Below are 26994 nucleotides of genomic sequence, written 5' to 3' on the forward strand. Positions count from 1 at the left end.
GATAACTTTTGGAAACAAACAAATACTCTATACAAAATTGAATCTTATTATTGATGCGTAAACGTGTATTTTACTTTGTACACAATTTGATTCTCATTTATTATTGTTTCAATAAAAGAAAAATGACCTTATGTAAAACTGATACAATAGGAATACAGGACTAATCCAAAGAATGTATTTAAGAATATTGTTGCACCTTTTCAATACGTGCAATTTAATTCCGGTCAGATATAATATAATCACGATCAGCTGTGCAAATTGTTATTAGAAACAAAAGCCGAACGAACATAGGCTACAGATACACAGTGTGCGGTTTTAATTACGTATTTATTTCTTTGTTTTTATTCTTCTCTATACAGGACTTCAAACCAGTCAAATCAGATTGCGCGCAACCTACCAGCAGTGAACTCTTATGCGAAGATAATTTTGTGGAACCGTGATCATATATCTATATATCTTATTTATACTTTATAACATGTAAAGCGTTTTGTTTCAAACTATAGTTGCATACTGTTTTGGATATTTATACTTAGGATAGGACGATCGGAAGTAGAAAGACAGAAAATATAATACTAGTTATTTTTCAAATAGAGACCAATTTATTGGTTGTACAGTTAGGGCCTTATTCGTTTTATGCATAGACAAGAAAACGATTTAAGACGTTTGACTTATGACGTCAGAAAAAAAGTACCGTCGGCAGGAAAAGGACAAATGTTACATTTTTTTTTTTGTCCGGGTATGTTCTCATTATTTTATTGTGAGATTGTTTTCTTGTCTATTAGTCAATACATTAGTAGTAACGGTGGTTGCACTTAATCCCATTTTAAATCAACACAATATACGAAATAATCTTGTCTCTTGGTCATGAAATTTCTAACAGCGAAATATGATTTTACATGACTTTATTTAAGACGTAAAAAGGCTCAAACAATCACATTACCAAATTCACAATCAAGGTATTTAAAAAAATCTGCCTTTCCCTTCAGACCCGAAACATTAGAGTATACTTAAAATTACTTACAATAGAAAAATATTGCCAATAAAAAAATCGCCGACTTTGGTATTGCTAGAGCTAATTAATTGCAAAAAATCAGTAATTGCGATAACGACACAGATTTTTATAATACATTGTTATATCGACAAATAAATATCAAGATTCAAATGATTTATTAAACATTCAATTGTACTATTTATATGGGAAGAAACGAACGTCTGGCAGAAGGGTTAATACCGTTAAATTTAAGAAAAAAGTTTTTAATAAAGGGTTTATTTTTATCTGTGTAAGTTCGCACGTGATGATTTTTGCAAATAATAAGTTCTTACATGCCGACATTTTGGTAACATACACTTATTCATACACACATTGGCAAAATAATCCATTCGCTGCCATATAATATGGACGTGCTTATAAAAGGCGATATTTATCTAATGTTACTTTAATATAAAGTAAATGATTTATATATTTATATTTAACATGATTTTGGTGACAATATAAGCTTAGGTATAGACAACATTTTTACAATGGCTCCGTAAATTTAACATCATACGAATGTTAAAAAAATATAATACAGATTTTATATAATTAATTTGATTATTAATTAAAATATAATCTATAACAAAACATGTGTACTAATAAACCCATTTTCTTAAATCAATAATCAAATAGTTGAATGACAATCATATTTTTTTAAATAAATCTAATCGTGAACGTACCTATAATATATTCGCATGCAATGGCAACACCGAAAATTAAACTGCAATTACACAAACGAGACAGCCTAATGTGTATTTCTAATAAATATTACGATGAATAAATGTACTAAATAATGTAAAGGCTTTTAAAACAATATAATGTATAATGTCTTTTATTATAATACCATAAAAACAGAATTAACAGCATGCAATAAATTAATTTAAATATATAATTAGTAATATGTTTTTTCAAAATAAAATAACGTGATATCATAGTTGCAAATACAAGCGCCGATAATTTTATAATATGGCTACATAGAGTCCGCCATGTTATATGATTTCTATTGATATTATATTATAGTTTATTATATTTGAGTTTACATTTAATAATGAGTACAATAAATAATTTAAAATGAATAAAATGTATGTAACACAACGAACAAGTCAATCGAGATGCATATTTAATATTATATTTAAAACACAGACTGTAGTCTATTCGAATTAATATTTCCAAACTAACAAAATTAATTCAATATATAAAATAAACAACATATTTATGTATTAAAAAATATTGCAATATTTGTCATGATCATAAAATTTATTAATAAGCTAATAAGCAAGCTGGCTAGTTTAGTAAAGCACAAACAAAACAAATTACTATGACACAGTGGTATTTATAGGTAATATTTGAAGACTTTCAAACGTTATCCAACTCAAAGATAAATTACGATAACCTTTCCCGAATTTACAAAATAAAAACTGATTAAGTTTAGTAAATATATATTAAAACGGGGTATCCTTCGTCCTTAAATCAAAACGAGCCCTCTTATACCAGCCAACACTACCCCAGTCTTAGTTCTCGCTAACTAAACCCTACGTGCCGTTACTAACGCTAGCGTACATTTCTACGACTATAGCCTATTACAACCCAACTATCACTAATTTATGATTTTAAGATCTTTCAACGTTCGATTATGTTCTTTTTTTTGAAAGTTACTTCTTTATTCAAAGTTACAACTGATCGTATAAAATTATTATTACATAATATTGCTAATGAAACGTCTGATCAAAATTGAGACTTGATTGACCAACGGTGGTGTATTACAGTTACTCTATTTATAACACCTGCCTTTTCGTTAACATTATTGAGAATATATTATAAATAACATATTGTATAATTACTGGAAGCAAAAATGGACATTGTGGGATTGTTTATTAAAGCTGAAAATCGTTAAATTTTAAGGAAGCTATTTAAGTTCTAGATACTAGTATATTACTAGCATTAATTAATATATTAGTTGATATATTCAATGCGATTTGTTATAACTTACCTGAGTGCACAAGAACGCATACAACTTATTTAATAAAACGCTTTTAATGAAACCCAAGCTACAAGAAGCTCACTGATAAAAACTTATAGCCGTTATTTATATATCGCATACATTCAAAATATACACAAGCTATGTTAAAAGGAACAGTTTCAAGGAGCAGTGCACACACACACACACAAGGTGAAATACAAACACATACAGTACACATAATTGACATAGCACGATATAAATCACGCGAGACGGACAGTTAATTGCAGACTTATGTATATTCGTTCCAAGAGCAAGCACAACGCGTATAGGAATACCATATCGATTAGTGATTGATGCCATTATGAAAAAAATCAAAAAAGGTCTATTAATCACGACTTACAGTACAGAAAAGGTTGCCTTACGTTGTTTTGCTTCTATGAGGCATAATATTTGGGAGCCATACTTATTGATTCACTTTAGTTTTCTAAAGAAGTTGCTTTCAATTTTACATTTGAATATCGAATAATTCTCGAATGATCGATAAATAGGATAGAGAATGCATTGGTGTGGTTCATGTTACCAATTCCGTCATAACATCAAAACTTTATATGGAATTTGCTCATAATAGACCATAGGTTCTCCAGTTGTTTTCTACTAATCATAAAAGTTTAAGACAGTCTCCATAATATGCCGATTTCACGCGAACAAATAGAGGTTATATTTGATCTTTAGTAATAAATTTTGTAAGCATCAATCACAAATCTATCTACAGTGATAATAGTAAGGTAGTGAATACACAGAAAGGCAATGAGCAGTATAGAAAGGGAAGAACGAAGTAGAAACGCACCATTAGAACAAGTCGTCTACATAATAAATAAAAATATTACTTGGATTTATTTTAAAATGTTCCATTCTATGCATATTAAAAATATTTATATGTATGAATTTCAAAATATTTCATTACGTTAACGATATAGCATTTTAAAATATGATAGATAACGTTCTGATGGCGCCAAGATTTTAGGAAAAGAAGACATTATTTACATATATATATTATATTCTAAGGCGTTCTTGATATGCGTACACGACGTATATAAAAATAAACCCCTCTTTAAATCGTTAACAACATTATAATCCATCTGTTCTAACACTTAATTAATACAATTTATTTTCATTATATTCATTTGTCACAAACATTCATATTCTCTTTTAAAAATTACACAAAACGTCATTTAATACGTATCAAAATAGTACAATCATTTTTATATCACACACAATTATATCATCAGTGTTGTAAATTTGAAAAATAATAGGTCCAAACATTGCTCCTTGTGAAACACCATATAATGCACTGTACAAATTTTAATTAACGTTTTATCTTTCATTATTTAAATGACAAATCAATATAATATTTTACAGCTACGGCATATTTACGCATCATTGCCTTAAAGTGTCTTAATTTCTATATGCAGCTTTAAATTATTCACTACCATATTGTCAATTGATAATATCGCGAAGCTCTCGACAAGCTGTGCTTCTTAGGCTAATATACACTGGGCTTTTATGTGCGTCCAAATAGCCCACGGTGCTTACACTATTAAATATCTACTTTCTAATATAACCTAAGCTTCATATGATATACGTGAAACAGTCTCCATAGACCTATTTTATAAAATTTAAGCGAACTTTGGATATCATCATTTATATTAATCGTTTAAAATGAAGAAAAATAATCACAGTATAAAATCACAATAGCAAACAAAAATAACCCATGCTTTGTCTTTTAAATCCTTAATTACTTGATATCTTTTTACAAAAATATTATACATATACAATATTGCAAAAATAAATAATAAATTACGATTTATTATAGCTAGCAACATTAACAATTCATTTTGAACGGTAAGCAATATTATTCAAAATTACAATCGCGCTAGGTTTGCCATTAATAAAGAAAGGTAAAGCGAGTGTCAGCCTTAGACGCCGTAACGGTGTAAAAAGTTTTATCAAAAGTAAATGCAAGCGTTAGTTCTTGTAAAGAAATGTGTAAAACTAAACCGAGCAGAAACTGCTACATATCATTTACCAATGGCAACCCCAACACTCAAACGTCTTATAATCTAAAAGTGATCTCTCTCAGTAGTTAGAGCTATCTTTATCATATTTTTCAAAATGCAGACATCACCTTACTTTATTCATATTCACCTAAAAATGATATATAACATTTTGTCTAAAACGATACCTTTGTCTGCATTTTGAAAGAGATGAATTATTGCATTTTAAAATCGACCAAACGGCGAGCGCAATAGCTAAATTTTACAAACTATAGAATATTCTATCGCTCCAATTCAATATTACAAAATAATCTTTACGTTGCGTTTGATATGTCCATCGTTACCCTTGGGTCAATTGTGTTCCACAGCATTCGGACATATGATAGGATCGACCATTCTCTCATTTATTATTTATATCATTGCTTGTTTAGTTTCTGTTGCTTTAGTAATCCGCAATTATATTTTAGTTAAGCCTTTGTCGTGTCGCCAAACATCAAGCCACTATTTTCTAATCTGTGATAAATAATTGAGTCGTTTCGAGCACAAAAGCGACATTTCCAAGTAACTGCCATTAGCCATCGAACCTCGTGCCGTCACTCAGTTGTTAACATTTACAATCATGACAATAACCCCGAATCAGTGAGATAGAATATTCTAAGGTTCAGTATAGACGAGAATCAGACACGCCTCGGCTTCCCGGGCCCTGGACACTCCGTCGACTTGATGATCGACGCTGCGTACGACTCCCGCGGTCGCACGGGATCCGATTCCATAAATCCCGGATTCAAAATTATATTAGGCACTAATTCTATAACATCCTGCTCCTCGGAGTAATCTATTGTTCGAGTAATTTGAGAAACGAAAGCAAAATGCGTAAAATTGGTTATGGGGATAAAAATTTAGTCGGATTAATACGTACCGTCACCATGTGTATATGTGTTTGTTTGTTAGTGTGCAGCCCCGCAGTCCAAGCGTGCGTTCCAAGCGAGTGCGATAGAGAGGGAAGAAGAAAAATTTCGAATGAATAAAATGAATACATACGGCATCAATATCACCTTCGGAAGATATGCGACATGCGGTTAAATTGAAAACATGAAACTCACTCTCACCTCGGCTGAATTAGACGTCATTGCACAATATCGTTTTGACAAGTTTTATTTTCTATTTTGTTATAAATTAATATGTAACTCGATGAGAGTGAGTTTCGATTACATATGTTTTTTTAAATCGAAAATTCAATTAAAATAATTTCTTATATTTTAATACTGTAATCTGTGTATGAATTTCATCATTGATTTAATATTTCAAAATTTTAAGCATCGATCACATCAGTGTTGTCATATGCTTCAAAATTTCGAAACAAATAAAAATTAAAAGCGAAGCAGTGAATCTATCGCTACGCTATTTAGATATTCAATATTAAATGATGAAATTCATATTTTCAGTTCTAAAATGCCAAGCAAGTTAAAGAAATATTTATTAATGATGTATGTATTGTATTAATGATTATAGTGCTAAAGCTTTTAAATTATTTATTTCATCTCAACTTGTACTTGTCACTTCGTAGTTTATATATAAGACAGTTCTAAGGTATTATATGCCCATAGATACTGATATATCTCTTTGGGTGTTATTTACTTTTTTCTTAATGCAAACTGGTTCATTACATTACCAATTAATTAATTTATTTTATAGCTTTCAACCACAATTTATAAATGACTTAAGTTTGAATGACTTGACATTTAATATTCGACAGTGTTGCTAGTCATAAGACTGAACAGTGCGTCATTTCACATGTTCACCAACAGTGCTATTCTGACAGAACTTACTTCGTATATCGACCGTGAAATGTTCAAAACCTACGTAAATTAATTACTCAATTTTTAATGCATCCTTTAAATACAGTCAACATCAAAGTAAATCACTTCTGACATTTCACGATCGCGTTCCACTGAGATTGAAAGTTGTTCTTACAGAATAATCATCTCATTACTACTGCCGGAGAAGGCAAGAAATCATATTAAAACCAGACAATGATATTAAAACACATGTAATATAAAATATTATTATTATAAAATGGAATGATATATTATTTTATATATTTAGGAAAGAAATCACATTAACCTGTCTCATTTAATCCTATGCGTCTTAAAACTAAGCATTACCCTATAAAATTGTAAATCTAGTAGAAATATATATTTATTTTAAAAATTCAATGCATAGAAAGCATAACAACTAGTCTATGCAGTAAGATTTGCATATTAGTTGTAACTCTTTGGTAGTCCTATATGTGTGTATATGTATTATATAGTATTATATTATAGCGTGCTCAAGTATTAAGTGTTAATTCAGCGAGTGGTCCAAGAATTTGAGTGGTCCTGAAGTCATAAGAATGTGTACGCCAAGAGCTATTTTTTTTTAATTTTATATATTTTTTTATACTACAGAATCGAAAAATATCTAAAAAGGCGAAATCTAAAATGATCGTTTTCTTTTTATTTTAAGTATGTAAACATTACATTTATTTATCAATAAAATTAACATTCGTTTAAATTTGGAATGTTTAGCTGAACGAAATCCTAAATATATTCTACTCGTTATTTAAAACTATATTTATTTAAAAAATAAAATATTTTTTACAAGGAATTATAAACATGCATTTGGCAAGAAATTCTCGTATACTAAAAAGTAAAATCTTGCTATTATATACTTCTTATTTATTTACTACAAAATACATAATTATATTATGGAATTATTGCAAAATTCTTACAACCTAGAATTGATTAATAATTAAATTGGAAAAAACGCTAATTATTACTTTGCATACTATCACCATTTAGGCGTTAAGTTTATAACTTAGAAAGCCTAAGATTTACATATTTATTATAATCTAAAAACCTAATAGGGACCAAAATACTGTTTAAATGTATATTTGATATCATATATGTGTAAGTGAAATTTATATGTCAAAAAAAGTACTGAAAATTTTGGGCTTGGTGTGTCCTTTGCCTTTTTAAAAGTTTTTGGCGCCATTTTATACTGGGTTTGAAAACTTTGAAATTAATTTTACTCAAGTTAATCTATTACATACAAAACATCATTTCATTATAGGTAGGTATTTATGTGCAGCGATTCTGCAGGTAATTTTAAGTGAAACTTTTCTGTCGTATATTATATTTATGGTTTTATGGTTTTTAACGCTCATTTAACTGCGATTTTTTAAAAAAAGAACGCTACAAATTGTTTGTCGAACTATCCTCTGAATTATGACAGTTGTTTTTAATACCTAGTTCATCAAATCCAAGTATATATAATTGACGTTAATCTTGTGTTGGTCCATAAACATTATTTCTAAGAATTATTACATTTGAACATAATAAAATTTATAATTTTAACGTAATAATTTAATATTTCTTTTATCATTAAAACAAAAAAAACTGTGTCTTTATATCATATATGTATAAATAAATATCACACTTTCGAGATTCAGATTGACATTCACTTTTAACAATAAAAAATTCATAAATAAAATCTATATACAAAACTGAAAAAAAATTTAAAAATAGAATCATATTTTTAATTGATTATTATTGCAATGAGAGTTAGTACTTTTTAAAAATATTATTATGTTTAGAGCAGATTATAACAAACTTTTTTTTTTTTTAATTGAACCTCAAGAATATTGTCCCTTGATAGAATTCTAATTAAATCTTACTTGAAAGCTTTACTATGATCTAATGGTTATTTACAATTATTATTGCTTTTTGGTATTTAATTTAAGATTATTTAATATTAAAAATATAGCATAGCACCTTCATCATTATAGCATAGCAAAGTTTTTTTAAACATTTTTTTGTACCATTTTAATTGATTTTTTAAAAATCTAATCTACCCCAACTACATGATAAATATAATTCAAATTTTGTAAATAATTGGCACTTGAAAGAATTAATTGAAATTATTTTTTTAATCTACATTTTTATAAGTAAAGTAGAATCATGTGAATATATATCTAAGTGTTTTATATAAATACTATTTTGTAAGCTTGACTGATACTTAGATTTATTTTGATAAGGCAACTATATTAGCTTAAATATTTTTAAGGCTTTACTAATATTAATTGAAGGTAATAAAGTTTTTGTATAGTGGTCGAGTAAGACGTAGTTGTTTCTTACGATATTTATCACATTATTCAATTTATTTCGAGATTGATAATTAATTACATAGTTGAATCCACTGTGCCTATTAGTATAGATTATATACACTAGAGATAAAGAGGCACCTCAGAGATTTTAACTTTTTACATAAGCTTAATTTATATGGAAATAGAGTTTAAAATATGGTTAGTTGATGTTGAGCAGTGTAAACTTTTTTTTACATTTTTTACATAAAGTGCCCCGTGTACATTTTTGAAGTATTATGTTTATATATTTCATGGCAATGTACTGTATTAAATTGTTATATTTTTGCAACTAATCCATGTTTAACATATAGATATTAATAGTATATAAATATACATTTTTTTACATAACATTAATAAACACACAAATTTGATAAAACTTCTATATCTGTTTCTAGATTCATTGAAACAAACATTAAACTACCCAAAACCAAATAGTACAACAAATTTGAAATGTATTTTTATAAAGTTTTTATACTTAACATAAGTGGTAACAGTTGGCTAATTGTGTACAACTTTACAATCACAATAACATATGCACATTCTCATAGTTTGCTTGTGATTGGTTTGTTTTGACAGTTAGCCTCCAGATAAACTTAAAGCCATTATAAAAAACAATTATATATAGATTATCATGGGCTGAGCCAAGTATGTAGGTTTTATATAATTCTTTTGATAGTTTCACAGCCAGCTCGGTATGTCAGTGCGATGCAGTCGAAGCACATGCTTAAATACTAAATAGTCTATAGCTAAGGAAACGTTTTGCAGAAAATCCTAACTCCTCTCAATTCCAGTCTATGCGATCCACGCGCGGCTCAATGGAAGAGGAAGTAAAGCCGGGGCAACATAGGCCGGGAGGTCGTGGGCTAGGGATTCTGCTCACCTGAGCGGCGCCACTCCCGGCAGAGCACGGCGCACGTGCCGGCCGCCAGCACGGCGAGCGTTCCCATCACCACGCACACCGCGGCCACCCACGTGCGCGTGTCGAATGTTTCCGCACCCTCGAGGAAGTGCTTATATAGCTCTGTGAATTATGCAGTGTTAAAAGTTCTTCAAAATCAAAACGTACTTTGAACATCAAGTAGGTTTCGTCAAGCAATTTGAATGTAGTCTGCCACCAGTTAAATAAGAGGCAAGCGAATCAGCTACTACAATTAAAAATATAACATTGAATGGAATATTACGCAAATTCAGGTGAATAATTTAATATCGTAACCATTTTTTGATTTTTTAAAAATTCGTGTTTACTTTTGAGAAATTAAGATAATGCATATTATATACCTGGGTATATAATTTGTATTATATTTTATAGATATAACAAAAACCAATACATCATACGTTTGAATTACAAATGCGTTCCATAAATATATTTATGATACACTGCTGCTATTTATTGTGTTTGATATGTTTATAGAATCAAGTGGATTGCGAATCTAAGCGCATTATCGTGTAACTTGGAGGGTTTCGGTCATCACTAGGCGTGCTGCATTTGATCCGACTTACATAATAGTTTATATTCTCTATAGGAATTCATAGGAACGCCAATGAAGGCACGGTGAACTAATTTTTGATACGGGATATGTATGTTAAAGTACATTAATGTTCCACTTACGTTTTAAGTATACTCCATTGACGTTTTAACTATATTTTGTACTCCACGATGTTTTTACGTAAGTTTTAATAAAGATATACTCTAGAAATATATTTTTCAACAAACCTGCTTCCTGATCGCTGTAAAGTGTGGTGGCGAGCACCTCCACAGGGGGCCCGGGACCCAGGACATTGTTAGCCCATACTCGGAACCAATACGACGCATTTGGTTCCAAATGGTACACATCGATTTGTCTCTGGAACGTACATTTTCTAAAATTAAATTTAATATAAATAAGAAAACAGTGTAAACGTCGTAATGTTGGTTCAATTTATTTATTTGGTTGATTTAAGTTATGTTAAGTTTGTAGACTACTTGAAGTCTAGTGCACAGACATATTTTTTCAAATGGACGGGATCGTTTACCCAAGACGACTACGTAGCAGAGGCAAAATCGTTTCATCATTAAAACAAATACAGCAATAATTTAAATTCAAAACATGAGTAATATTTGAACAGATATGTTAAGGAATACGTAGATTATAAGGAGCACTGCATTCAATACCTACTATATACTTCAAATGTTTAAACCTTAGTCTTAGGTGTTTACATATTAAAGTTATATTAATCGTTTCTTTTATGTAAATATACTTACTTAAGTAAATATTATTGTAGTTTCAAATAGTTAATTTTATTACCGAGTTTGGGCTGATGTGGTTAGGGCTGATAGGCCGCCACGGTTCTAGGCTATCATTGATGGGTGCTGCCGACCGGTACTGCGCGGTAAAGTCCATGATGGGGTGACCACCGTCACCGGCCACGTTCCACAATATTATAGCTAGGATGGTTGACGCGTGTACTGTCACGTTGACTAGGGGTGGAGGTTCCGCTGTGAATAAATATATACAATGAAATTATTAAATCGAAATAGAAATGTAACTTCATATTTTTTTCCCTGAGGTGATACAGATACCTATAGAGAACTATGTATCTCGGCTTAAAGTTATCCAGTCCTTATATATTTCAGAAATATGATAATGAAAAATGAAGACGACAGACCCGCATATTTAATATGGATTTTGTTCTTTGTGAATTTACGAAATTATGTTTATGACTGAAATTTCCTTCAGCTGATCTTAATTAAAAGTCAAATTTAATAAGAAAATATTTTACCCCGTAGTGTCTGGAATCGAGAATTATGACTAAGCGTTTAGTATATATACAAATATGTATACTAAATGCAATAATGTTACATTAAGACATATAATAATAGTGGTATACGTGGTTAATCGAGTATTTTTTATGACAAAGGTTGGCGGACGAGCAAATGGGCCACATTATGGTAAGTGGTCGCCATCGCCCGTAGACAATGTTGCTGTCAGAAATATTCCCCAAGTGGTGCATTGGTAATCTAAGGACCATTCCTTATTGGAAGTTGAAGTTATTCAGATGCCTGTAATTACACTAGCTCACTCACCCTTCAAACTCAATAATACTGCTACTTGGAGGTAGAATGTCTGGTGATTAAGTGGTACCTACCCAAATAGGCTTGCACAAAAACCACCAAGTATTAAAATCGAATTAAGCAAGATAATTCAAAACAGAGATTACCTTTGAAGTAATGTTTAAGACAATTTAAATAAATGAAATGATTAAAATTAAAAAAAAAATGAAATAATAAAGTAACAAAAATGTGTTTTATTAAACAAGCTGGTATTTTATGTACTCGACTAAAAGCTTTATTAAAGAACTGGCAAAATGGAGTAACATACTTCACCTTTATTACTGGATATAAATATGTATGAGATCTTATCACAGTCCTATGGGGGGATTTTATGTTGGACATGTTCTACTTGTTATTCCGACTTTCACGCTAACAAAGACGGAGATTACAGATTGATTTTTAAATAAATTGCTTTACTTGTATTTATTTCTTTAACGAGTATTATTAATAAACCTAAAGCTGTTTAGTAGACATTTTTTTATGTTATAGGATAGGTTAGTGGACAAGCATATAGGTACATAGGCCACCTGATGATAAGTGGTCACCACCGCTCATAGACAATGGCGCAGTAAAAAATATTAACCATTTCTTACATCGCCAATGCGCCACCACCAAGCCTTACCACCAAGTAAATATATATAACAAATAGCAACAAAAGTCTTAAGTTCATTTAGAGTTTTATGATTTCAGGGGCATATTATGTAGGGGGCTTACAGAACTATTCTATTTAATATTATACACATATACATGTATCTTAACATTCAAATTTATTGACACAGATTTTAGGGCAAGGCAAATAATGTAAAACTAAAATTATAGCGGTTTGTGTGCAAAATAAAAATATAAATACAGAATTTCTCGTACATATGAGGGACAAAAATAATTAGACCAATGGACGAGCTCTGCATTACCATTTGAATGGGAAAATAGACCCATTGTGTTGCACCACGAATACATATCGGTTTTATAAATGAGGATTATTGAATAGAATTGTTCATAGCGTTATTTACCTAAAATTCGTGTGACCCCGTTCATCAGAATAGCAAGAGTAACAAATTTAATTAGTATTAGTATATACAATATACACCTTAAACGTAAAACCGCACAAAAAGTCCTCGATATATTTTTCTATCTCTTAGGGCTAATAAAATAAAATTGTTATTGTGGGACATACATTAACATATATAATACATATAACCATTTTTTACGCTTTATTTTAGAAATAATCTCTTATTTTCCAAGCAATTTGCATTGCTTAAGCAATAAAGCATTAATCTTTTTCCACTAAAGTACCTTAAAAATTGTGATTGAATTGAAATTGGATTAGATCAATACAGCCATTGACAGCATGAACCTAATTTAAATGAATATTTTTGAAGATATTTCAAATTTCAATGCAGGAGTATAGCGGTTAATATTGTCTAGTGAACAAAAGCTATTAACTTAGTTTATAATAATATTCTGTAGTATATTAAGTATCAGTATAGCAACCGTGCAAAAGTGTATATAAATTGGAAAATGTTCTTTATTTGGACTCTTTAATAGTATAAAGATCAACTTAGGTGGATACTAAGAATAGCACACTTTGCGAAAGAAAGATTGAAAAATATGTTTGTGTTACATAGCTTGTTTGTTGAGCTACGACCTTCGATATACCAACGGTGTAGTAACATATAATATGGATGAAAAGTGCACGAAAGAACTAATAAATAAAATGATAAAAAAATCTTTAATGGAAACAAGGAATTAAGGTTAGTTCAGAAATATAATTGTCTTAAAGCTTATAGTAGCACTGCGATTAATTAAAAATCTATTCAAATTGTACGCAACGTAAAAAAAACTCAGTTTAAAACACATTACGTGCTGATAAAACACCATGGATAGAACGTTCTTTCGCAAACTTAATGTTTTCAATGGAACTCATTTATCTCGCTTGTCAAGCGACAAAACGCGAACCTTTCTAAGGGGTTCCATGATTGCCTGGGGGTTGACAAGACGTCTATATTAACTCCGAGCCTTCCAATATTGCTCATTTCTTCGGATTGGAGTAGTAAATATATTTATATACGCATGAATATTATATGGTACTGGTTTCTTTTAATGAGTATTAGTTTACAAAGAAAAATGTAATTCAAATGTAAAATTATTTTTCATTTTATGAAATACTACATACATTTGAGGGTGTTGGTTGTCATGTGTTAGGCAAAAAAATATGTTCTTTCTTAGAGTTCAAGTTTGCTTCAAATCAAATTTCATCAAATCATTGGTTTGGTCGTGAAAGAGTGATAGACAGACAGACAGTCTTACTTTCACATTTATAATAATATAGATAAGTTAGAAGATAAGATAGATAAAAGGAGCTTTTAATGAACGAGTTGTAGTTAGTCGCAATTTCAAATGTCTCATATTTTTAACTCCCCACGCATTTGTGAAACCGCAATATTAAAAAAAGCCACATAGTCATAACGTCTCATAAAAATAAATTTTTACACACATAATACACATTGCGCGCGAACATCGGAGGAGAAAACAGACGTTTTAATTCAAAAAAACCTTTGCTGTCACAGTTTTGCATGGCAAAGTATATTATTATTGCGTGAAACATTTTATATTTACAACATAAGCCATAAGCCCCGTCTCTCCTAATTACTCAGCCCCGGATTAACTTTGATTTACTTTTTCAGGTAAACTTTAGGGGATTTCGATGTTACGTTTAATTTAACATTACATTTCACGGGCTTCTTATTTACAATTTATTTATTGACAAGAGTCACATATGTTGATATAACATTAAAATCAAAGACATTTTTATTTCTTCAGTTAATCCAGCAATACGTGTATGAGTTTCTTTACTGAATATAAAAATGCATAACGTATAACTAATAATAAGCGGCTAGACGAGTCTTACGAAAACTTTTATTGCGCGAGTTTAACAACAGCAACTTATAGTAATAAGTAAAGTTTAATTTAGGTACCGTACAAGATAAAACTGTTGAGAGAGAGCAAGCTGCCTACAAACTGCAACGAGTTTGTTTGATATTTAGTTGGATATTATATACCACGTATAAAATAAATATCATAAATTGGTGTATTAACCGCTGCTCCACAATTTATTTATGATAATATAATGTTTATACAAAAGAATATAAAAAAATATTCCACCAATGCTGATACTATTAATACAAGAAATAAGAATAAACTTGTAACCCCCAGTTTCCGTTTGCATACGGATAATAGAACGTTTTTGGGCAATGGTATACGCATATATAATAAGATACCGGAAAATATAATCAATTTACCAATCTCAAAATTTAAAAAGATTAGTAAGACTAACTTTATAAAGTTAGTCTTACTAATCTTTTTAAATTAATTTTAATGAATAATAAATCATATTATTCATTAAAAGAGTACTTTTTAGAAAGAAAATTGGAGTTAGGCTCGGGTTCCATCATAGGAATTACTACTTAATACTAATTACTGTAAATTGCACATTTACAAAAGCATTGTAAATCTGTTTATTTAAAAAGAGCAACTACACGAGTTTCTTGCCGTTTCTTCTCGCTAGAAGCTGCTTTCCGAAACGGTGCTAATATTTCATTGTTGACGATTCAAAAACGCTTCATTGTAAACTTTACTTAAATAAAATTGATTTGATATGATTAACAATTAATTATTATTCAGATTGAATCTTAAATGCTTAGATGAACTGTGTGATTTGAATATCATAAATGTAAGTTAAATTCGGATAAAACTAGATGGCATCTGACAGACAGTTCGATTGCCAGCAGACTCAAAGACATGAGAGATACGAATATGTAATTGACATTGTTTTATGATATGGAACTAGATTTTTGTATACACATAAGTTTTAAACAAAAAAAATATTTTTTTAGTCGACACCGACTCCGAATATAACAATAATTGCAACTACATTATTATATAATAAACGTAAATCGACTTTTAAGTCTCTGCTGAGATGGCCCAGTTGTTAGAATGCGTAGATCTTAACCGATGATTGCAAGTTCAAACTCAGGCAAGCACCAAGTCGGTTTTTCTTTTTGTTAAAATTTTTACATACAAATTCCTTGATTATGTTTTTATTTATACTATTTCAACATTATAGTCCTACTGTTGCAACCCATGTATAGGTAATAAGCTGAATAGTACTTAAATTTTATAATATCTATTGACAAAATATCGTAAAAAAAAACTGTTTTCTAAAAAGTATGTCAATGATCAAAAAAAATTTCTGCCGTCGGTTTCAAAGCTATTTAGACATTTAAAACTTTCAATTCTATTTTCCTTTTCGGACGAGTTAAGTTTTAAGCTTTCAATCAACGATAAATGATTACCGGACGATTTCGAAAGCATTAAACTTTGTAATGTCGAAGGTTCTAGAATTTCAGTTTCAAGTGCTCAGTTCGAATTTTAACCGCAAAACGAGGGAATTGCTATTCAACTAAAACTGAAAGGTTTTCATAAAATTAAAGATAAACTCGGTCAGAGAAACTTAAAAATTTAGACTCAGTACTTACTATATTACTAATGATTTCTCGCAGCTGTAGGTATGTTAGTCTCTCTTGTAAAGGTTAACAGTAAAAAAAATATGTTTATGGGATTTACATACTGTTTATTTGCAGGTTTCCATATCAAATCTATTTAATTCTAGTAAAATTCACAATTAAGTGTTTTTGATCGTCGATAATAATTCAATACTACCACCGTTTCGAAAAGCAGTCTCTAGCGAGAACAAACGTCAAGAATCTTGCGTAGTTGCTCATTTCAAATGAACAGATTTACAATAATAAGTAAGTTTTCTTTACAATAATAATTAGTGCCCTTATTATTAATAGTTCCTATCACTATTATCATATATTACGAAGTTTAAAAAAATGTATTTGAAAATATAATTATTTGAATATTATAAGAGCTGGAAAGCATGTTAATTTAATTATTATAAAATAGAATAGACAAGACCTTTATATACATTTCTAATCACAAAATAATGAACATATATTATATATATTACACATATACAGCTATACAATTTTATTTGTCATTTCGTGATAATATTTTTAGTATACAACGACTCCGAAGCAAAGTATAACGATTATGTCGAAGGATTTATACAACGTTACGTAAGTCAGTAGACGCTTTCTGTGGCAGCTTTTAAAGCCCGAGCTACGACTTTAAGACACCCTCATAGAGAGAGGCTATCTAGAGCAGGTCGTTTTAAAACGAACAATTGAATATATTACACGTGGACTACTGTTATTACAATACATTCTGTGACCTGGGACTGAATCCTGACACCGAATGGGAATATTTAAGATTTTAGACAATATTTCAGAGGCAGAAATCATGATTAGTTATTAAATCCATACTTCTATACTAATATCGTAAATGTGAAAGTAACTATGGCTGTCTGTCGCTGTTTCAGAACCAAGCAGCTGAGCCGAATTTGATGAAATTTCGTATTAAGCGAACTTAAACTCCAAGAAAGGAGCCACTGTTTTGCCTAATACATGATAACCAACACCCTAAAACGGCAGTGAAGCCGCGGGCGACTACTATTAGTTTATAAAACAATGCAATTATTTAAAAGAAAGTTGACCGAAAAAGATAGAATTTAAAATTTATAACTATATGATAACATAATTCGAAAATATTCGCCAATTCAATGTCGCATCGTCAATTCGTTTGGTGGAATGCAGAATTGCATTTCACCAACCCGTGCATTCCACCAACCCGCATTGGAACAGCGTGGTGGAATATGTTCCAAACCCTCTCCTTAATGGAAGAAGAGGCTTTATCCCAGCAGTGGGAAATTTACAGGCTGTTACTTTTCATCAATTTGTTCACGGACCTGTCAGGAGCTTGTTTTTCCGGGCATGAGTAAGAAATGAAGTAAAAATAAAGGTAAATAAAAAGAGACGTTATACTCGATTCGCAGTACATTTATTGTCAGAAATTTCAACGTTCTCTAAATATAGAACACGTTTAAACGTCAAGCATGTCGTTACGGTAGGCTGAGCACTTGTTTCTTGGAAGGAAACGGATGTCAAAACGCTGAGGAACGTAATACGTTGTATAGTTCTTCCTTAATTACCTTACTAGCGCACCGACCCGGCTTCGCACGGGTGCAATGCTAATCATAGTATAATACAAAGTCGTTTACCACTGTCTGTCCCCATGTATACTTAGATCTATAAAATTACGAAACGGATTTTGATGCGATTTTTTTGAATAATTCGGGAGGAAGGCTTTTGTATATAATACATGGTCAATATAGTAAAGAAAAAAGAAAAAAATCTGTAGTATATTTAGTACCAGTATTGACACGCGCGAAGCCGGGGCGGATCTAGTACTAAATAAAGTAGAAATTGTCTAAATTATCAGTATTTCTTTAATATACATATTGTCCACGTGTATGTCCCGAAGAATTCTGTCTATTAAAAAAAAGCTGCAGCAAAATCTGTTGCGTAATCCTTAAAAACTAAGCATACATAGGGACAGACAGCGGTAAGCGACTTTGTTTTATACCATGTAGTGATGATATTGATATATCGACTGTATCATAATAATCTGAAATATCTTGTTAGAATTTCATCCTGTACCAAAAAATGTCTCGTTACGGTTTTTTCTCGTCGTCGCTTCCAATGAGGTTAATGGGTTCAGCGATAAGCGTCTCTATAATGTCCTAAGCAAAGGTTGTCTCCTAATATTACTCACATATGTGGCTTTATATACACTTATATATAGATATGAGTAGACCATATGTTATAACTTGTTATTGTTTTCTTGTTGATAATACAACTACAATATATTCGTGATATTATGCGTACTACTTCCGAAAAGGGCATACCGCCGATCGATATGAAATTTGTTATAATGTATTTTGACCTTCTTTTCATGAAAATACATACACCATTTTGAATACGAAAAACGAAACAGAAGTAACAACTTAGTTTACCTCTAAGTAGCACAACAAAAACAGTAACAACAGCCTGTAAATTTCCCACTGTTGGGCCAAGGTCTTCTTCTCCCTTTGAGGAGAAGGCTTGGCACATATTTCACCACGCTGTTCCAATGCGGGTCGGTGGAACACGTATGTGACAGAATTATACAGATGCAGGTTTCCTCACGATATTTTCCTTCACTGCCGAGCAGGAGATGAATTATAAACACAAATTAAGCACATGAATATTCATCGGTGAATCGGCAATCATCGGTTAAGATGCATGCGTTCTAACCACTGGGCCATCTCGACTCTAGTAGCACTACTTAGTAATATTGTGTACGATTGTGTACATACGATTTACGATACTTACGATTCTAAGGGTGCGTGAGTCAGTGCAATTACAGTTACAAGTAAGATTACTTCTCAAGATTAGAATAGGATGTAAGACATCGTTAATTATTCTATTTAACTACTGAGTAACTACTGAGTTTTTGATAGAACTCGATAGAATCTACATTTCGAAGCGGTAGACCTTTACTATAATTCTTCAAAGTGACGTTTCCAAAGTTCTTGAAAGATTTTGACTCTTACAGCGCCAATGTTTATGAGCGGTGGTGAACACTTAGTATTAGAAAACCCATTTGCTAGTCAGTCTACGTATTAAAGAGGGAAAAACAAAACTTGGCAGATGTTTTTCTGCAGTGCCATTTAACAGCGAATTGCAACAAAATGAATTGTTTTCCACAAGTACGATGTAAACAGTGCATTATCACAGATACACGATTGGTTCACAATAAATAATTAAGTTTGGAGTCATCACAAAACAAAATGTGTTGATTTTACCCTAGGAAATGTAAGAAAGCAAAATTGGCTATCATGATATAGTCACTACGGTATTTTTTAGGAATAGTGTTGGATACTAAACTTCAGAGCAGTCCCCATTTATCCCTCCCTGAAAGCGGGACTCAGCTGAGCTCAGCGGTTAGAAAAGTTAGACAACTAACTGATATTGATACCGCTAGTCTAGTACATTTTGGTTATTTTCGGAATATTATGTTATACGGCACTTTGGCGTAGCGTTACAGACATTTAAAGCCTCCTTTAATAAAGTGCATATTATATGTTGATTTTGATAAAAAAAAAAATTCCATAGTAATCGGTCAAAGGTGTCAACAAAACAACAACAACAGTTTGTAAATTTCCCACTGCTGGACTAAGGCCTCCTCTCCCTTTGAGGAGAAGGTTTGGGATTCAACTCAAAAGTGTGGTAGACTATTAATCATAAACAGATATGCCTTTATTCGTTTTATACATAAGATGTAGCCTAGTGAAAGTCTTAGTCGTAGATCGAATGCTGAATTCGACCGAGCAAATAGACGGCGGCTACTGTCTAGACGATTTATTAAATATCGACGTTCAGAAACTAACTACAACCGCATTTCGTTAGTATTTAACACACCTAGTCGGTTCGATTTAGTAACGTCCAATTCTCTTGACAATTCTCGAACATTGACTAGGACAAGGCTACTAGGCTATAACTATGCGCCCCCTATGTAGACTACATACTCATATCTCGGAATTCACTGAAAATCATTGTTAGGGTTGTCAAACCTGTCATAGGTTAGTGATGGTCCATTTTGGACGTCATTTTAAACGAATTTAATTTTTTATTTATTTTTGAATTTAAGGTTTAATTTTCATAATCAGATTTTGGTGTGTGTCAACGAAGACCATACTAATCGCACCTAAGAAAAGCAACCAAAAACTTCTAATAGTCGGTTGCTTGTTTTCAAACTGACGAAGGAATTCACTGAAGAAATTAATTTTAAGATTGCTCTATGTTTAATTAACTGCACGCATAAAGTCACATCACGTAGCGAATCAAAGATATGTCAATATAAAATGACCAAATATAAATCAAGATGTATCTTTTGAAATATATGACGTTTAGGTAATACGTAGTAGAGCGCTGAGGATGCAACGAGTGGACAATAATGACAGTCATTAGGCGGCCTTGTGAGTTGTGTGACGCGTCTTCAGGTACAATATAGAGGGTAGAGTGACCATGAAATTATAGTGAAAATGGATTTTTCCATTGTAGACCAGCGTTCTGAAATGAGCTTCTAACTTGACTTGGCGAAGAAAATTTTCTTTTGTCTACTTTCGGGACGATACTGTTTTTATGTGATTGGTGGAGAGCAGGAATGTCACCTGATGGAAAGTAACTATCACCGCCCATGGACATCTGCAACACCAGGGGTTTTGCAGGTGCTTTGCCGGCCTTTGAGGAAAGTGTACGCTCTTTTCTTGAAGGTTCCCAAGTCGTTTAGATTCGGAAAAAAATCGTGTAAATTATATCAATGAGTTACCGGTGAAATAAAGTGCAGTCGATTATGTGTTAAACACATGAGACTATACTATACACGTGTAAAATGTTTCAATAGTCTGTTGTGAAAGGAAATCACTATTAAAGTAATACTTGCTATTAAGAAGGCGACCGACCGTAATAATCTGCCAAATTATTTTTCTTGCACTGCGCCGATGCCAAATAGATGGCAAATTATGGCAATATTTTAATTTGCATATAGTGTAAGTAATTTCAAAAATATTTATACATATAACGCTGGGCTACAGAAGCTGCAACATAGTTTTTTAGTGCTTGGAGTGTACATTCTCTTTCATGTAATCACCATTTTTACATTTCATTTTCGTCTCAGATCAGACTTTCGCTATGTGACATTACATTTTCACTTGATTGAATCAACTCTATACACATATACAGCATGCTATAAAGTTGAATTGTCATGGAGCATCAAACAGCTATGAGTACGAGCATGCTTTTCTTTTAAATTAATACTAATAAAAAATATTGTAACTTATTTTATACCTTTTTGATCGAATGATTTAAAGTTAAGCCTTAGTTTAAATAAGGTTTTATATATAAAAGTAATAGCAACATGCGGCGTTCGGTTTAGGACTGTCCCGTGTAAACAGCGTATCATGGAGTCACCGTAATGGATCCAATTTAACAGATTGTCCCTGGTATCACGATGGGATTACTGTAGCGCGCTGAATGCCACTAAATTGTTTTGTATGAATTGATTTTCCACACGGGGTTATTAAGCGTGTAATGGTCGTTATGTAAACGGCAGCTACAGGAAAATAATTATTATTTATAAATATTACACGCCGTAGAGTAGAATTAATCCGTATAGATACGGTATTGTGTTTTCATATATTATTTGTATCTATTATATATTATACTCTTTGTCGCCCGTAGTTTCGCTTGTGTTTTATGGGTTGGTCGTCAGAGGTTAATATTAGGTACAAATAGTAGTCTATGTGCTTTCTTAGGGTCAAATCTTTCTTCATAAATTAAACTTTCATCAAATTCATTTCAGTGGTTTGACCGCGATATTGTAACAGATAGATAGACAGACGTGCGAATTTTCGCATTTATAATATGAATATAGATATACATAATTCTAATTAGTAATATAGATATTTCATTGAACAAAGTTCCTCCATACTTCTTAATAAACACTATAACTATTGAACTATGTACAACAATAAATAATACTGAGCAGATTTTCATATTATTTATTTTCACAGGGATAAAGAGGTGGGGGACGACCAAACAAACGAAGGATAGATTGTGTGAAACGACCTCGTTAGAATAAACGTTACTTGTGAGATGACGTCCGATAGAGAAGTATGAAAGAAGAAGAAATGCTGCGCCGATCCCAAGTAAAATCGAATATGCAGACGAACACCCTACTGGACTGCCTCCAGAATAAAAAAGTCAAATCTCGAATTTCAAATGTCAAAATGCCATAAAGACTTAAATAGAATAAAGAATAATAGCACGAAAATAATCGAGATAAAGGCTACTACATCACGTACGTACGATACGTTCAGACGCATCTGGACAAGATTGCTCCCGTTAGACGACCTTTATTTAATCTTTTGATTTATTGCCTGAATTCTAGACATTTCACAGCTTTACGATGGCATTATCCCCTGCGGTATCTTACAGATCATATACTTATCTTGTTCATGTGATAATTTCAACATCATATAAAGTCAGGATTATTCTTCAAGCTAATTTTATTTTGAATAGGATTCGAGTTAATCTAATTACTATTTTTATATATGATGCTAATTAGCTGTCTAAAATTAACCTTTGTTAAGTTGTAACAATTTAGTAAATTGCAATCTACAATGCTTTTTAATTTTCTGCACACCCGTTCAAGCACTTCAAGCTCTTCAAAATGAGAACTCAAACTCAAATTCCTTTATTCAATATAAAAGCATTACACTTACTTATTGATTGTCAAATAAACACTACCACCGGTTCGGAAAAAGGAACACCCTGGCCTGAGAAGAACCGGCGAAAGAAACTCAGCGGGTCTTTTTTTTCTGTTATTTTTTTTTGTCAAATTTATGTACATTTATGTACCTTACATAGTAGTATATGATTAGAAATAGCCAGGAGGCGATCGTTTCATTCCCAAGGTGTGCTATCAAACATAAACTCGCTAATTGTATAGTAACCTTTTGCACACAAGCGTTCCTCAACAATTTTTTTAAATTTGGCAACAGAAGCATTTTGAACGCTTTCTGGGATCCTGTTGTAGAAGCGTATACATTGCCCCACAAAAGAGTTACTGACTCTATGCAGTCGAGTAACAGGAGTAACAAGATTGTGTTTGTTCCTTGTACCAATGTTATGAGAATCACATTTTCTCATAAAAACATTAATATTTTTCCGTACATACAAAACATTACAAAATATGTATTGAGAAGCAACAGTCAATATCTTAATTTCTTTAAATCTATGCCTTAAAGATTCCTTGGCTCCTAGGTTATAGATTGCGCGAATAGCCCTCTTCTGCAGCACAAATATAGTTTGGATAGCGGCTGCGTTACCCCAAAGCATAATACCGTAGGACATTATACTATGAAAGTAACTAAAATATACTAGTCGAGCCGTATCAACATCAGTAAGTAATCTAATTTTTTTGACCGCAAATGCCGCAGAACTCAGTCTACCCGCCAATCCGTTTATGTGGGGGAGCCACTGTAACTTGGCATCAAGACTAAGGCCAAGAAATTCAGTTGTTTCAACTGGATCCATCGATTCCCCATTGATAAGTACATCGGGTTTTACATTTTGCACATTTGGTGTGCTAAATTTTACAATTTTAGTTTTTTTATTATTCAGTCTAAGATTATTTACGCTAAACCAATGTACTATATCGGACATAGCATTGTTTACATCGTCATACTGAACCTGTTTCCTATTAATTTTAAAAACCAAAGAGGTATCATCAGCAAACAATACTATATCATGTTTGTTCCCAACAAGAAATCAGAGAATCACTTATTAAATAAGATTATCACTAGATTATTCACTACTATAGACACAACATCAACGAACCATACTCACTTCTGACTGTTAGATTGACTCTATCAACGTACGCGGTTTCATTTTCCACGCCGCACTCGTATAGGCCCTCGTCATCGACGCCCACCTTTTTAAGGAGCAGGCTGCCGTCCCCCTGAAACAAAAGAACGTTGATAACTTAAGAAATAGGTAAAGTATAATGGAGTACCTACATGGTAAGTAGGAACATCACTCTTATGTATTTTAGGCGTCAGGTAAAGGCTGTTTGTATATTCTGTTTAAAAAAACAGTAACAATAACAGCCAGTAAATTTCCTAAATCTGGACTAAGGCCTCCTCTGCCTTTAAGGGGAAGTATGTTCCACCACGCTGCTCAAATGCGCGGGGCGGTGGATTCACATGTCGCAGAATTTCGTTGAAATTAGACACATGCGAGTTTCCTTACGATGTCTTCCTTCACCTCCGAGCACGAGATGAATTATAAATAAAAATAACAAGAAAATTCAGTAGTGCTTGCCTGAGTTTGAATCCACAATTATAGGTTAAGATGTACGAGTTCTAACCAATGGGCTATGTCGGCTTCCTTCTATTTAATCTATACTACATATGTATATTAGAAATGTGAAAGTAACTGTCTAGCTAGATGACTCTAAACATTTTTATGAATATTTTAAAGCGACAATTAATTAATATGTCTATGTATATGACTGACATTGTTAATAAACTCCAGCCGATATCTTAGAGACTAAACATATACTGAATAAAGAAAGCAAACTTCAGTCCAGACAAGCATCAAATTTTTTTTTTTCAAGTAAAATTATAGATAGATAAATTATAAATTTTCAATTTAAATTGTGCACTTGCGGCGCGATCTTTTATAATTCAGTCGGTATAACTTTAGACGATTCAGAATTCAATCTTGTACGATACTCTTATGTGTCTAGCCTTCCTAGTCTATTCCTGCCACGAAAGGACAAAGCCAAATAAATGACTTTTGACATCGATTTGACTCGACATCTTTGGTTGAGGACTTGAATAACCTTGATATTTATTATTAAATTTTGAAAAAGCAGCATTTCGAACGTCGTACGAAGCTGTTATCGGATCTTTGGAAGTAAAATTCAATTAGATAAAAGCTGTCGAATGAAAATAGTTCTATAATACAAATAATGATAGAATAAGCAAGAAATTTAAGTAGTGCACAATATAGGTCAGTATCTAATTAACAAATAGCATTGACGAAATATACGGTTTGTTTATCTGTATTCCTTCTTTGATAGGAATAAGCTATACGCATAAATTGTAGGATTGTTATGTATTTCTAAAATTTAATGTGTATAAAAAATATTATCTTATATAATATACGTAGACTAATGTTTTAGATACAACTGTATGATATAGGTATATTTGACCTATAAAGCGAAGTGAAAGTGTCATAAATTCGTCAATAGCTCGTCTGTACGTGTGACAATATTGTAGAACGAAGTATTTGTCGTCGCGTTATTTGATAGCACAGATCTAACCGTAGTGTCTACATAGGATACCGCATCGCAGCAACCTTCGCTTTGCGCGTTAACCCAGATATATTTAATACTTTTTACTTACATTTTTAATAAAAAAATATCACACAATTATACAGATAATTATTCATTCATAACATTAAAATGATTTTAATGACGTTGCAAGCATACTATTATAATTAAACGTTGTATATACTTTAACTGTATATATTTAGTCTTAAATTTTAAATATGCATGTATGCACCTATTTATAGCAAAATTTGCCTAGTCATGATCGTTTCAAACCGTGTTGTATTATATACATAGACATCGGCCTTGCAGTGCTGTTGCCTTGAACGACGATCAATATAGTGTCTATTCGTCGCTAAAACTCAAAAACTACACGATGACATTCCGCAGGCACGGCTCGTGTGGTGGAGGAGCATCGATAAGAAAGTAACGCAACACCGCGTTCGTGAGGCGCGGCGGGACAAAGGGCTCTTATAATGAGAGCGCTAGAGGTGTTACACTTCGTATGAGGACATATCTCTGGAATCTGTTTTGTGGTTGAAAAATACATTTTTCTTTTGTGTATAATTTTTTAAAGAAAGTTGTCATTTAATAAAGATTTCATAATCATTATTAAATGACAACTTTCTTACGTATATCATTACGTATTATTACGTATATCATATCATCACGTATATCAGTTGTAATTTACCACTCTGGTTATAGTTTGAATTTCTTGTTCGGTCACAGATTAAATAAAACAATTTAATTACATACTAGCGACCCGCCCCAGCTACG

General features: G+C 31.8%; 1 protein-coding gene across 1 annotated transcript in view; it reads right to left on the reverse strand.

The window, feature by feature from the left end:
• Positions 1-2207: 2207 nt before the first annotated feature.
• The window catches only part of LOC124534077, a 78270-nt gene continuing 53483 nt past the window's right edge, over positions 2208-26994 (reverse strand). Inside the window, exons 3-7 of the mRNA XM_047109741.1 lie at positions 24732-24843; positions 11516-11706; positions 10945-11074; positions 10111-10251; positions 2208-5882 (exon numbers count right to left, since the gene is read on the reverse strand). Coding sequence (XP_046965697.1) covers positions 5725-5882; positions 10111-10251; positions 10945-11074; positions 11516-11706; positions 24732-24843 — 732 coding nt within the window. The 3' untranslated portion in view covers positions 2208-5724. The remainder of the gene's footprint in view (positions 5883-10110; positions 10252-10944; positions 11075-11515; positions 11707-24731; positions 24844-26994) is intronic.

Source organism: Vanessa cardui, chromosome 12 (assembly GCF_905220365.1).
Source record: "Vanessa cardui chromosome 12, ilVanCard2.1, whole genome shotgun sequence".
Classification (NCBI taxonomy): domain Eukaryota; kingdom Metazoa; phylum Arthropoda; class Insecta; order Lepidoptera; family Nymphalidae; genus Vanessa; species Vanessa cardui.